The sequence below is a fragment of the Porites lutea genome, chromosome 6 (genome assembly GCF_958299795.1).
Source record: "Porites lutea chromosome 6, jaPorLute2.1, whole genome shotgun sequence".
Lineage (NCBI taxonomy): Eukaryota > Metazoa > Cnidaria > Anthozoa > Scleractinia > Poritidae > Porites > Porites lutea.
Genome location: NC_133206.1, coordinates 19630623 through 19642578, shown reverse-complemented (window position 1 = coordinate 19642578; position 11956 = coordinate 19630623). Strand labels below are relative to the sequence as shown.

Sequence of the window (11956 nt, the reverse complement as noted above, 5' to 3'; positions counted from 1 at the left end):
TGTTTTTTTGACAGTGATAGCGTTGTGGTTTTCTTGCCATAGTAAGAGATCAAAAAACATTTTGGTGAAAGTTTTGAGTGGAATGTTTTCTCTAGAAAATGTAGCGCCTTGGAAACGGCGGACAAACCCAGTGGTGGGTATTTGTCGGAGATATTGGCTTTGCAATCGCCGGCATGGGTGCGAAAGGCATGGCAAAAAGGTGGGTAATTTTGACTTTCTATGCTTACTGTTAGTTTCGTGCACATCGGTACAACAGGAAATTGTAAAGAAGTGAAAGAAAAATTATTGGGCTTTGTTATGTACATAAATTAGCTTGTACCGCTGTGCACGGAAGCGGCAGTTGTGTTAAACGTGTGGACCGTTTTCGTACCAAATATCGACTTGCATCTTTGAAGTTCAGGGACCCTCTGGAGGTCTAGTTCAGTGTATCCTCAAACATTCGAATTTTTATTTATTAAGCTTCGCTGGCATTTTATGCTCAGGTTAAAGTTTCTCGCCCCACAGTCCAACACAAGAGAAAATTGAAAGGTACAGCCGGTGGAGGGCCGTTTGAGCAACAGAATAATAATCATTATAATTATAATTAATAGGAAGACCGCTTAATCTAAATCAGCGCGTTTTCTCTTTAGAATGTGTGTCAAATGGGACACGATTTTGATCGATCGAAAGTGAAAAAAATAGTATTTTCCCTAGAGACCGTACATGCATTATACGTGCACAAAGTTGTTTTTTTAACTGAGAACAAAAATGGCCCTATCATGTTTGGCACCTTATATTACAATTTAAACTATTTCCTGGAAGTTATTCTGTACTTGTACTTAGACATCTTTTTTAATCAGCCATGGCATCAATGTTTTCAGGTGGATTGTTCCATAATAGTTTGCCCCTCTGTATTTCACTGAGAATTCTTTGGCTGTTAATCTATGTATACGTGTATGTTGTGCACAGTTAATTTTGTATCTCAGCATAAATATTATTTTTTCTTTTATTTTTAGCATACATTGCCATACACAAAAAGAACAGAAAATTATAAATTAACTGGAATAAAAAATTGACTACAATATTAGAATAAAATTTTATATTAGATGCTGATCAGGTATATTTGTGATAATTATGTAAAGTCTTTTTTTGTGAAATAATCTTGAAAAATAGCAGGTAATGTTCCAAAGAAGGATAAAAGTGTAATGAGATCTACATGTAATGATTGAATAAAAATGTTTTGGCTTTTCATAAACTGAGAATTGTCTAAAATAAAAAGGCAGAGCTGTCATTAGGGGCCGTAACCCATAACACCTTCATCTTCATTTGCTATGGCTGTTTCAAAACGTAATGACAGCCCTGAAAAGGGATGGTTATATCTCTGTAGAGCAATCCTTGGAGTTTTTTTTTTTTTTTACACCAGCATACTTACCCTCTTTGGGTCACAGAAGATTGCTAGCATTGGGGGTTTACCTGTACTGTGTATTTATTAATTGTGATTGAGTACTTTTAAGTTTTATAATATGTATACGCATAATCAGTCCTTGTTTTGCCAAAAAATGCTTTCCAAAATATGGGTTTTCTTATTTACGATGTCAGCTAGAGCCAAAAATTGGCACATCATGCTTGTTAGTTTCAGCCGGTGAGAAATTTGGTACATCAAGTACAAACTTGTCCAGTTTTCAATTCCAAACCTTTGTCAAATTCATGGTTGCATGATTGATGCATGCACAGCAAAACATTAATTTTTGACATTGTTTCATTTTCTTCAACAAAAGACCAATTTACATAACTTAAAAAAAAGGTAAAAAAAATACATGTAACTTAAAAATAATATACATTTCCTTTCTTTAAGTTCCATCATGAGGTCACATAGTATTACATCTTTCTGATTGTTGAGTGTTGGATTTTCTTTTGTACATGTATCAAATTCATCCATGAATTGGCTCACAGGAGGCAATGACTATGATCGATAAGAGTGCAGTCAGACCTTTCAAAGTATTATTGTACACTGTAGCATCCCATCAACACTGTAGCCAGTTTCAAATAGTTGTTCGTAATTAAATTTTTATACCATCTGGAATATTAAGATAAAAAGAACTGCTGGTAAATGAAATTATAAGCACCACTTTATGGACAGCTCATTATTACAGACAGTTTTCTTTGTCCACAGAGAACCCAAACAGTGTATTAGCTAAGAAATAATAATTGAGATGTACATGTAGTAACACTGTATTAGCTTATAAGATAGTTATCTTGAGGTGTAACTGTCGCATCCGACTCGCCTGACAAGCAAGCATTTGACACTGGCAATGTTAACGATCTCTGATTCAAATCCCTTGTAAAACGAATCATAAAGAAACAGGAACACAGGTTCTTACATCTTATGTTATTAGCTACTACAGCATAAATGCATCTTAGAAATATTGCATTGGCTAATACAGCATTTGAGTTCACTGTGTCCAGTCTTTGGGCCGTAGCAAAAGGGGACTGCTCTACAATGTACACTGTAGCTGTAAGCAAAGTACCAAGCTTTTTGAGAAAAATCCACTTTTCAGCATAAAACAACCAAATCTGGCTATTTAATGCAAAATCAGGTGAAAAAGTCAGCAAAAGGCGATTTGTAGGTTTTTTGATCAAGGGATAGGTAGCATGATGGTCATGGACCGCTTGCATGTGTATATCCAACAGTGTTTATTTACTATGCAATATCGGGGCTGTCAAAAAATTTTTTAAGTAGCAGGCTCATAATAAAATAATAGTAGGCGGCTTTGGAACTCGCACCAAAGGATTTTGTTAGAGTCTCAGTAATGTCCCAGACCTTCCACGACATTGCACCGTCCTAATGTTTCACAGATCTAATTACTGTTTAAATATGTATTCAATGTGATTCAAACCTGGGAAAAACCTTACAGGAGTTTAAAGTTTGGAGTAAACTTTTAGTCTTCATGAAATTTTAGTTGGATCATGTTGATGAATGCAGTTGTGTAGGATATGCAGTTTCCTATTTTGATCTTCTGTCAGAATTATGAGAGAACTCTCAAATACAGATCTCATTCAAACATTATAGTTTCATTGTAATTATCATTTGTTTCTTTTCCTATAAACTTCTCATCAGGTCTACATTTTGCATGAATTTAATGTGATATATATTTGAAGCGGTTGTTGGTTTACAGTGAAGTATTTTTCACTTTGTTTTTTTTTATATGAAGTTGAGTTTCTTCTTAGTTGTTGGCTAAGGCAGTGTTGAAGTAGTGACATGCTAACATACTTTATTGTTCATTTCTCTTCAGAAAAGATTGATTGATCCTGAATCAAACATAGTGCAGCTTCACAAACAAGATTTTTGAAGAACAAATGTGTATTCAAGCAAAGTATATGTCCCTGACAGTGTCAATAAAATTTATTAATGGAAAGATCTGGGTTTTTACTCCTTTGTAGCACTTTTGACTACTCATCACTTTTCTAACCTATATAGTAAAAAGATCATATAGTATAATCAGTATTTTTTCCAACTAACATATTTGCAATCAAAGTTCTCTTCTTTTATATATAGTATTGCCCTAATTTTAAAAATTTCATTACCTTAACTTATTGAGATCAAGCACAGTAACCATTGAAAAGAAAAAAAGAAAAAAAAAACCTGCTCGGTCATAGACGGCTTTAAAGTTTTGATATTAAAATTGCAATGAAAGAACATGAATGCAGACACTACAGTTCATTTAGCTCATATTCAAGCTTTTTTTATAAATTAGAAAGTCTTGCTGGAGAAGACATAATTTTGCTTTATCTTTTCGGTAAAAAAAGTAATAAAATAACTTCCAGGTGTCTAAGCAATTTCAAAGGACCCATAGTGTCTTATTTCTCCGCTGCATAGAGCTGTGAACAAAGGCCGTTCTTTCTAGTGACCCGGCTTTCATCAAAAATATTGTTGTCCTTCGTGATCGTGAAGAGTGCAAAGTTGAATCCGGTAAACCGGCCAAAACGCGAGCATCGCAGGGAACGAATCCCATAGGAATAGGTGAAAAAGGATAATAAAAACTCTAGGCTATTCTAAAAATATCCGTATATGCATTTGCAACTCATATTAAGCCGCAATTTCACTTCTTTCCACTGGAATAAACAAACGATGGATGTATTGCCGCCATTTTGAATTTGGCAATGTCACGTGGTCGCGCGTCGACCAATCAGACAATTTTCGCCGGTGAATGAACTCCCCAGCCGATAACGTGCAAGAACTGCTTACGTTTTACAACAGGAGAAAAGCCAGTCTAAGGACATTTTTAGGAAAGTAGTATATTTAAAACCATCTTTATTTAACTTTGTACAAATATATTCAATTATTAATGTTCCTGTTCTACCTCACTATTGCTCCCATCAAAATATCTGCTTGATCACAAGTGAAAAAATTTCCAGCGATAGAAACACTGTTGTTGGTTAAGGTCATAGAACTTGGCCCGCTAAATTCTCTAAAAAATATATTTCCAAATTTGATTCGATAATTTGTATTCTAAAAAATATACTGATAAAAAAATACTCTGCTTTGTGGGCGAAAATATTATTTTTGAAGGCACACCAGACAAATCGTCTTTTACAAATTAATTATTTTTAAAATCATGGTTTGATACAAAAGAAGACGCCTCATTCAAACTTAAACGTTTTTTTTCTTGGCGATTCGCAATGGTTTGATAAGCATTTACATGGACAGAAACAAGGTTTCTAATCATCATTCACTCCTGAGCGAAAAACCCAAACCCGTGACAAACTTTTCCTCGCGCCCGAGACAATTTTTCCCGTCTTTGCACTGGGCGAGGTTACTTGTTTCTTTGGTAACTTCTTTCTGATTGGTTCTCTAGGTTGTTCTTTCAATTTTTCTTTCCCTTACACTGGGCGCAGCTGCTTGTTTACTTTGAATTTGGATTGGTTCGCTGGGTTGATTTTTCTCGCGCTTGGCACTTAATACAATTTTCCCGCCCTTGCACTGGCGACGGTTGCTTTTTTACTTTGAATTTTGATTGGTTTGCTGGGTTGCCAGTTCTTCATTATTAATGTGATTACTTTGATCCTGGCTTTTACAAGTCTTTGCAACATCAAGCCACGACGCCAATATTCGGCAGTCACAAAAGCCTAAGGCTTAAGGTAAGCCGATTAACCAGCCTTTTTATACCGTATAGTTGGTAGCTAACACTTATCTACCCTCACTACATTGCCGTTTGTTTATTGTGGTCGAGATCTCCATCGAGACAAACTGAAGGAGATTTGACCTTAATTATAATAGCTATTGCAGTGAATCTTTGATCACTCTTCAATAACTTAATACCTTCCTTTGAGAGGTTTTAAGCAACCGTTACTACTTCTTCCTCCCGGAATGTAAGTGTTAAACAACTTTTGATCTTAAGATAATATGTTTGGTTTACTGATCGGAGCGGCGATTTAGAGCCTGTCGGAATTGACTGAAGGCCAGCTGCAATAAAAACAACAGAAAATTGTAACTCGCACCTTTGCACTACAATTTCCAAAGGTATTTGTTAAAGCAGCTAACAAAAGGAAGTCGGACACAGGGAACCCAATGATCAGGTTATATGCTTCTGATTAAACATAACAAGTAAAAAAAACCCCGCTGACAAGGGCGTAGAGTACTTGGCTACTGGTAGAATTTCAGGTAAAGCCATGTTCAGTTTGCTAACAAAACTTTCCCGATTGCAAATATCACGAAAGATTAAAAAATTCTTTAGTCTCAACCTCTTCCATCAAGGAAAATTTGAGCCCCCTGATGCGTAAGGGAAAGACTTAACGACAATTTAAAATTTCACAAATGTGATGAAATCCTATGAAATGACCATTTCAATGACCTCTTCTGTAGCGCCTTCGCAGGTTACTATTTCTTTTTCAACATGTTATTCAATGGAATCTAGGACTTTCATTACATTTTTTGCCTGTGAACTCAAGGGTATAAAAAGTTAATAAGGTCTGCCAACGTCTGGGCGCAGGGAGTCTCGCATAGAATAAGTATGCCTTTGTGGCAAGCGCTGGTTGGTTTTACTGGTATTTATAGATCGCGCGAGGGGAACACGCTCCCTCGTGCGCGCACGCACCCTCGAAATTTCTCCCTTCGACCTTAAGAAAGTCGCCTTAGACCAAAAGTGAGTGTTCTTTTCTGCTGCCATGGATGTAAAACATCTCACTGACAGCTTGTTGGGATGTCATAACAACGGTGTTGGCCCAGTGAGATATATAGTTGTGCATGGTAATTACCTCAAAAGCTTGTCCTATGGACATGGTGACTTCATCTGACAGAGCCTAAACAAGATTAAAAGTAAGACGTCAATTAAAAAGATGCGCAATAGTCGGTACGTCACAAGCATTGCACAAAGAAAAAGAAAAGTGTTAGTCATCGTTGCGATTCAACAATAGGAAAATCAACAACTTTGCATCACTAGCTTGTAAACAAAATCACCGAGGCGCTCTGGCGGCGGGGCCCTTCTTCCCTCCCCCACCCCCATATCCCCGGGAACCCAGGGAGAGCTTGCTCAAAGGCTAGTGCATCAATCTTTTAGGTACATTTTTACTCTCCCTGTACGACCACGACGTGAAACTTTCGCATGAGATGGAGAACTCTTACAACTCCAAGAAAATTCTGGAAGGTCTGGAACCGAGAAATCTTCGGAGCTGCTTGTATCTCTTATTATAAGACTTTATAATACTCCGCAAGCGATCGGATCTTCCGAGATTTTCCAGACTGTCTCATACCCATTCCCAGACCCCAAATATTTCTGGGTTCCTGCCCCGTACCAGCTGACCGAAAAATTCAAAATGGCCACCGAGGAAAACTACTGGCCATTTCCGGGCTGCATCAAGCCTCTGTTTAAAGGCGAGGCATAGTGAGAAGCCATTGATATGACAATTTTTTTATTATCATGCAAATAAAAATCATTATCACAAGAAAGTTTTACACTTAGCCTCGTTTTGAGTTTGGGGCTTTTCGGAACTCAAAAGTGACCTATTCCACGCATTGATAAAGTAAGTAATGTTTATTGAAATATTATATAATCTAATCGGAGGTGAGAGACCCTTGTGCTCCTGCTACGCAATTAAATACAATGATCACAAGAGCAATGTTCTTAAATACACATAACGACGTAAGCAAGAAAGCAAGGCCTAAGGGCCACATCGCAATTATGTTGTATAATGTGGCAAAGGCGCACCCTACAACTACGACAAGAAATAATTCTCACAAATGCTCCGCTGCTGCGCTTCGTAATAAGCGTTCCGATAATAGGAAAGACTTGACGTTTCATGTGTTTCCGAAAAATCCTTGCCGAAGGTTAATTTCTCCACTGTCCACTTTCCAGCGCACGTTCGTTTGCTATAACTGTTCCAGCAATATCTTTTGGGGTTAATTGTTAATCTCTAAATCCCAAATCTGCGTTGTTGTTTCCAGCCTATTTACGTTTTTGAAGTTTGCGGGAAATCTGGTGGCCCTTAAGACTCCCTTTCATGCTTACGTCGTTGGTGTGTATTAACATTACGTGACTCACAAAGGAATCCACTCTGAATACGTGACAGTAGTGCTTCTCTGTTTTGGCATCTTTCGCTATGTATGCCAGAACTCTTCTGTCCTCTGGATCTTGCGTGATGTAAGATATGTTCTTCATATCGTGGTAGCTGACCATAATCTAAAACAAAATGGTAACAGTGTCCTTTACTTTGTGGTGTCAGTTTTAGCCTGCGTAGCTGGCGGCATTGTGTGGGTGCGAGATTAAAGTTTTGGCGGCGGAGCCGAGTTTCAAAAAAATGGATTAGGGCGGTATTTCTCGCGGCTTCGCCGCTCGTGACGGCTCCACCGTCAAATCTCACTCGACTACTACACAATACCGCCAGCTACGCAGGCTATGTCAGTTTACAAATGACAACAAAACTATTTATCTATTTTTTGTCCAGTTTTTTTTCCTTTCTTTTCATCGTGATCGTTGTCGTCATCAGCATCACCATAATCATCGTCGTTGTCATCATCATCGTAATCATTATCATCATTTTCACCATCATATTTACTGTGCACCTAAGTATTGTCACGTTACTCCTTTGCTAAGAGAACTCCACTGGCTACCAGTGCGCTTGCGCGTAGATTTTAAGATTCTCCTTGTTACATTTAAGATTCTTCACCGTGTTGCGCCTAGCTATCTTAAAGATCTTGTCTCTGTCTTACCGGTCTCACGTTACCAACTATGCCGTAACAATAATGGTATATTGTTAGAAAGACCTCGGCTAAGAACGAAGAAGACTTTGGGAGATCGCGCGTTATCGATGGCTGCCCCCTTTTTATGGAACAGTCTTCCTCTGCCAATTAGACAGGAAACATCAATCGACTCTTTTAAACGCTCTGTTAAAACATATTTATTTAAAAAGGCTTTTAGTTAGATTATTTATTTATTTATTTTTTATTTTTATTATTTTTATTTTTTTAATATTGTAATGTTAATATTGTAATATTGTAATTTTACCGGGTAATTTTACTGGTTTTAATTTAGTTATTAATAATATTGTAATGCGCTTTTGAGTATTCTTGGCTTGCACTGTCACGCAATTAAAAATAAAAATGCAAACCATTCAACACAGAAGGACTAGATTCTGGGAAATGAAAAAAGATAAATATACAAAAACCCCTGCCAAGAATCAGGTCTGTGAAATATTTCAAATGCGAGATATTGGGAAAAACGGTTTACCTAAATTTATAAAGCTTTGTATGGAAACGCCATGTTGGTGTTCCTTTCAGGAACACCAATATGGCCGCCGGATACCAACAAAAACATCTGTTTTCGAGTTTTCCTACTAATGCGTGAATTCTTCGCTTGAGGAACTCATAAAGATTACAGTAATATTTATTCTGAGACAAGGAATGTTTAGATTGCAAAATCTCCCAAAATTAGTAATGTTTTTAACCCACATAAGAGCTTTCCCGGCCGCCAGCTAAATGTCGCGTAACGCAAAAGCCTGGAAATTCAAGCGCCCTCTCTCGCAAAACGAAGAACCCTTTCCAACCAAAAATTTGTTTATGTAAAGATGTTTAGGTACTGTAATACTTCGTGAAAGTAGAAACTCAGAAGAATCGATAGTTTCTTAGTTTGATTTTTGGTGACGTCACGTGCAACCCAAGAATTTTTATAGAAAAAGCGCAATATAAGTATTAAATATTATTATTATTATTATTATTATTTAATCTCGTACCCAGACCTCCATCGGCCAAGGGCCCCTTTTCAGTGTAAAACAGAGTGAGATCTGGATACAAGATTACATCATATCAAAAACAATGATCATCATGATCAATATCGTGGTTGTCGTCAGCATCCATCTTCCTTATTGTAACTGTCATCATCACCATCATTGACCGTTTAAGGTGGCTGAACACAGTTTTGCGGGCGGTCAGCGGTAGCGCGTGTTTTAAATTAGACAAACTAACATGGCGGCGAAAAAAGCATTGGTACACAGACGACGATTTCTCAAAATCTACTCTATAAAATTTTGTGATATTTGGCAAAATTTTTACTTTTATCGTATTTTAAATGATGAGAACTTTAAAATGGAAGTTGAACAGACGAATTTTGTGACACATTTAATAATTACGGTAGAATTATATTATTGATTATCTAAAAACCCCTCTGTTAAAATTTGGTCAAATAAGTTTCAAATGGTAGTGATTAATTATAGTAAGCTGTGTGCGAGTTTATGGGAAAATCTAATGAGAGAATTTTATGTAAACTGAGTAACGGTGAAATTTTAAGGTTGTATTTAATCGTTCACGTTGCCATGGAAACTACGAAAACGTCAAATTTTACCTGTCAGTCAAACTCTTTCATCAGTATATTTTTCACTTGCTAAGTTTCAGCTTGTGAGCTGCAACCTTTCTCCTGCCACAATTTGGCAAATGACCTATACTCAGAAACTGCCAAAACTGTGTTCAGCCACCTTAAGACCCACCCTAGAGGACGAATTATCCGTCTCAGACGGGTTATCCGTGGGATAATTCGCGCAACACGGATAATCCACCTAATTTTAAGGTCAGTTCTATAGTCAATTAAAGAACAGACCATTGAAAATTGCTGTCCATTTTTTAAAAAAAATAAAATGGAAAGCTCTTAAGGTGATTCCCTAGTTTTGCACTGCGCATCTCTTACTGCGCATAACAAGATGGCCGCCGTAAAAAGAGCATGTGAAGTAATATTATTAAAATGAAGTTGACTGAAGAGAAACACTATTGGAATTTTTGCTTGCTGTTGTTTCCTTTTCGAGGTGAGACTCAATGTGCTGGGAATGTGCATAACGTAAGCAGCACGCGTGTTGCTGAGTTCGACCTCCTCTCAGAACCTCGATAGTGGATGTTCAACTTGTGCTTACTCACTTTGATTTTCATTTAAACACTTTCTTTATCACATTGTGTCCTAAATGTGATATCTCGATGTAAATTCCGTAAAAACGGATTTTTTAATACTTTCTTCCCCCTTTCACATACATTCTATTTTGAAACTCGCCCCAGTCCTCTCTCAAAAATCAGAGAAAATGCGTTTGGTGCGCACTTTCTGCAGCTCTACCGCAAAAACGAGTACGGTGACCCCCATTTTTTATTTCATGATTTTAATAAGGACATTGCTTCCTTTCGATGAGAAAAAAATTAGCACAAATCTATGTTCAGTTTTTTGGCAATTTTACTAAATTGTACGGATTGAGCCATCACGGGTCGAAAAGCGCGCGTCCAATTTAATTCTACTTTGGAGCGTAAAGTAAAAACAAGGGCATTAAAAGGCATTTTTCTGGTACGTAAGTGGATAAACAATACATTAAAGTCAAATTCTGTGTGATGTCACATGTATCATCGAAAAAATCTCTCCTTTTTGTCTAGTCTTGCGCTGCCCGCGGTTTTTGTAAAAGGGTCCTAAATAGCCGTATTTGTCAGCATTGTGACGTCAAAACGAGCACGGTGACCCCCACTTTTTATTACTTTTTTATCATCTTCTTGACTTGTTACATCAGTGTAACAAGTTTTAGCTAAAATCTATGTTAGGTTCTTTTACTATGGAATCACCTTAAGGTCCATTTCCGTTGAAGTTTCTCGTAAAATTGGGCGTAAGACAGAGAGAAAAACAAATAGCGCCACCACCATGTCATCTCCATGGTCTATACACTCATCGTCCATAGATCATGTAGCCTGAGAAAACAGCCGACATTTGGCGACGCTAACATTGGTTTTCCTCTAAATGACGTCTGAGAAACGAGCGCAGAAATTCCATTCTGATGACGCGTCACTACCCAGATCAGAGTAGTGCTTCTGATTGGTTGAATCAAATTTCTCACCCGGCACGACCAATTCGAAGCACTACCCAGATCTGGGTAGTGACGCGTCACCAGTATGGAATTTCTGCGCTCGTTTCTCAGATGTCATTTGGTGGGGAAACCAGTGGTGGCGTCGCGAAATGAGGGCTGTTTTCTCAGGCTATAGCCCATGATCACTCAGCGCGCGAGAAAACGCTCAGCAATTGTAAAAATAATTCTAACCAAGAATAAAAACAATCAAAGTACCTTAGACCTGGCATCAATGAACTTGATTCCTTTCACAGACACAGACAAAATGACTGAAGGAATCTTTTGTAGCTTAGCCGTAGATAGCTGTAAAAAATGGCAGAAGAAAACGTCAGGGAGTTATAACGTTCAAGCAAAGAAGAACAAAAGCATTCACTTTACTTTACCCTCATTTTTCGGCAGGCATCAATGGTAGATTCCAGCCCGGTGATTGTCTTAACCGCATGGGACCCAAGATACTATAATTTAAAAGAATGAATGGTATACATGAAAAGAGTTACGGTAATTGTGATCAATTAATTAAGTTAGCACTCATCTCCATACTCCAAACTGACATTTCCCTCTCAGTGGCTCTCTCGAGACATATCCCTTTTCCTACATGAAATTTCCATGCCTCTTGAAATTT

General features: G+C 37.5%; 1 protein-coding gene across 3 annotated transcripts in view; it reads right to left on the bottom strand.

Annotated features, from left to right (window-relative positions):
• Nucleotides 1-4251: 4251 nt before the first annotated feature.
• The window catches only part of LOC140940276 (ankyrin repeat and sterile alpha motif domain-containing protein 1B-like), a 38526-nt gene continuing 30821 nt past the window's right edge, over nt 4252-11956 (bottom strand). For all 3 annotated transcript variants that reach the window (XM_073389198.1, XM_073389200.1, XM_073389199.1), the window contains 5 exons: nt 11718-11789; nt 11551-11637; nt 7518-7655; nt 6235-6279; nt 4252-5443 (listed from right to left, as the gene is read on the bottom strand). In XM_073389198.1, the coding sequence (XP_073245299.1) occupies nt 5393-5443; nt 6235-6279; nt 7518-7655; nt 11551-11637; nt 11718-11789 (393 nt within the window). In that variant the 3' untranslated portion in view covers nt 4252-5392. The remainder of the gene's footprint in view (nt 5444-6234; nt 6280-7517; nt 7656-11550; nt 11638-11717; nt 11790-11956) is intronic.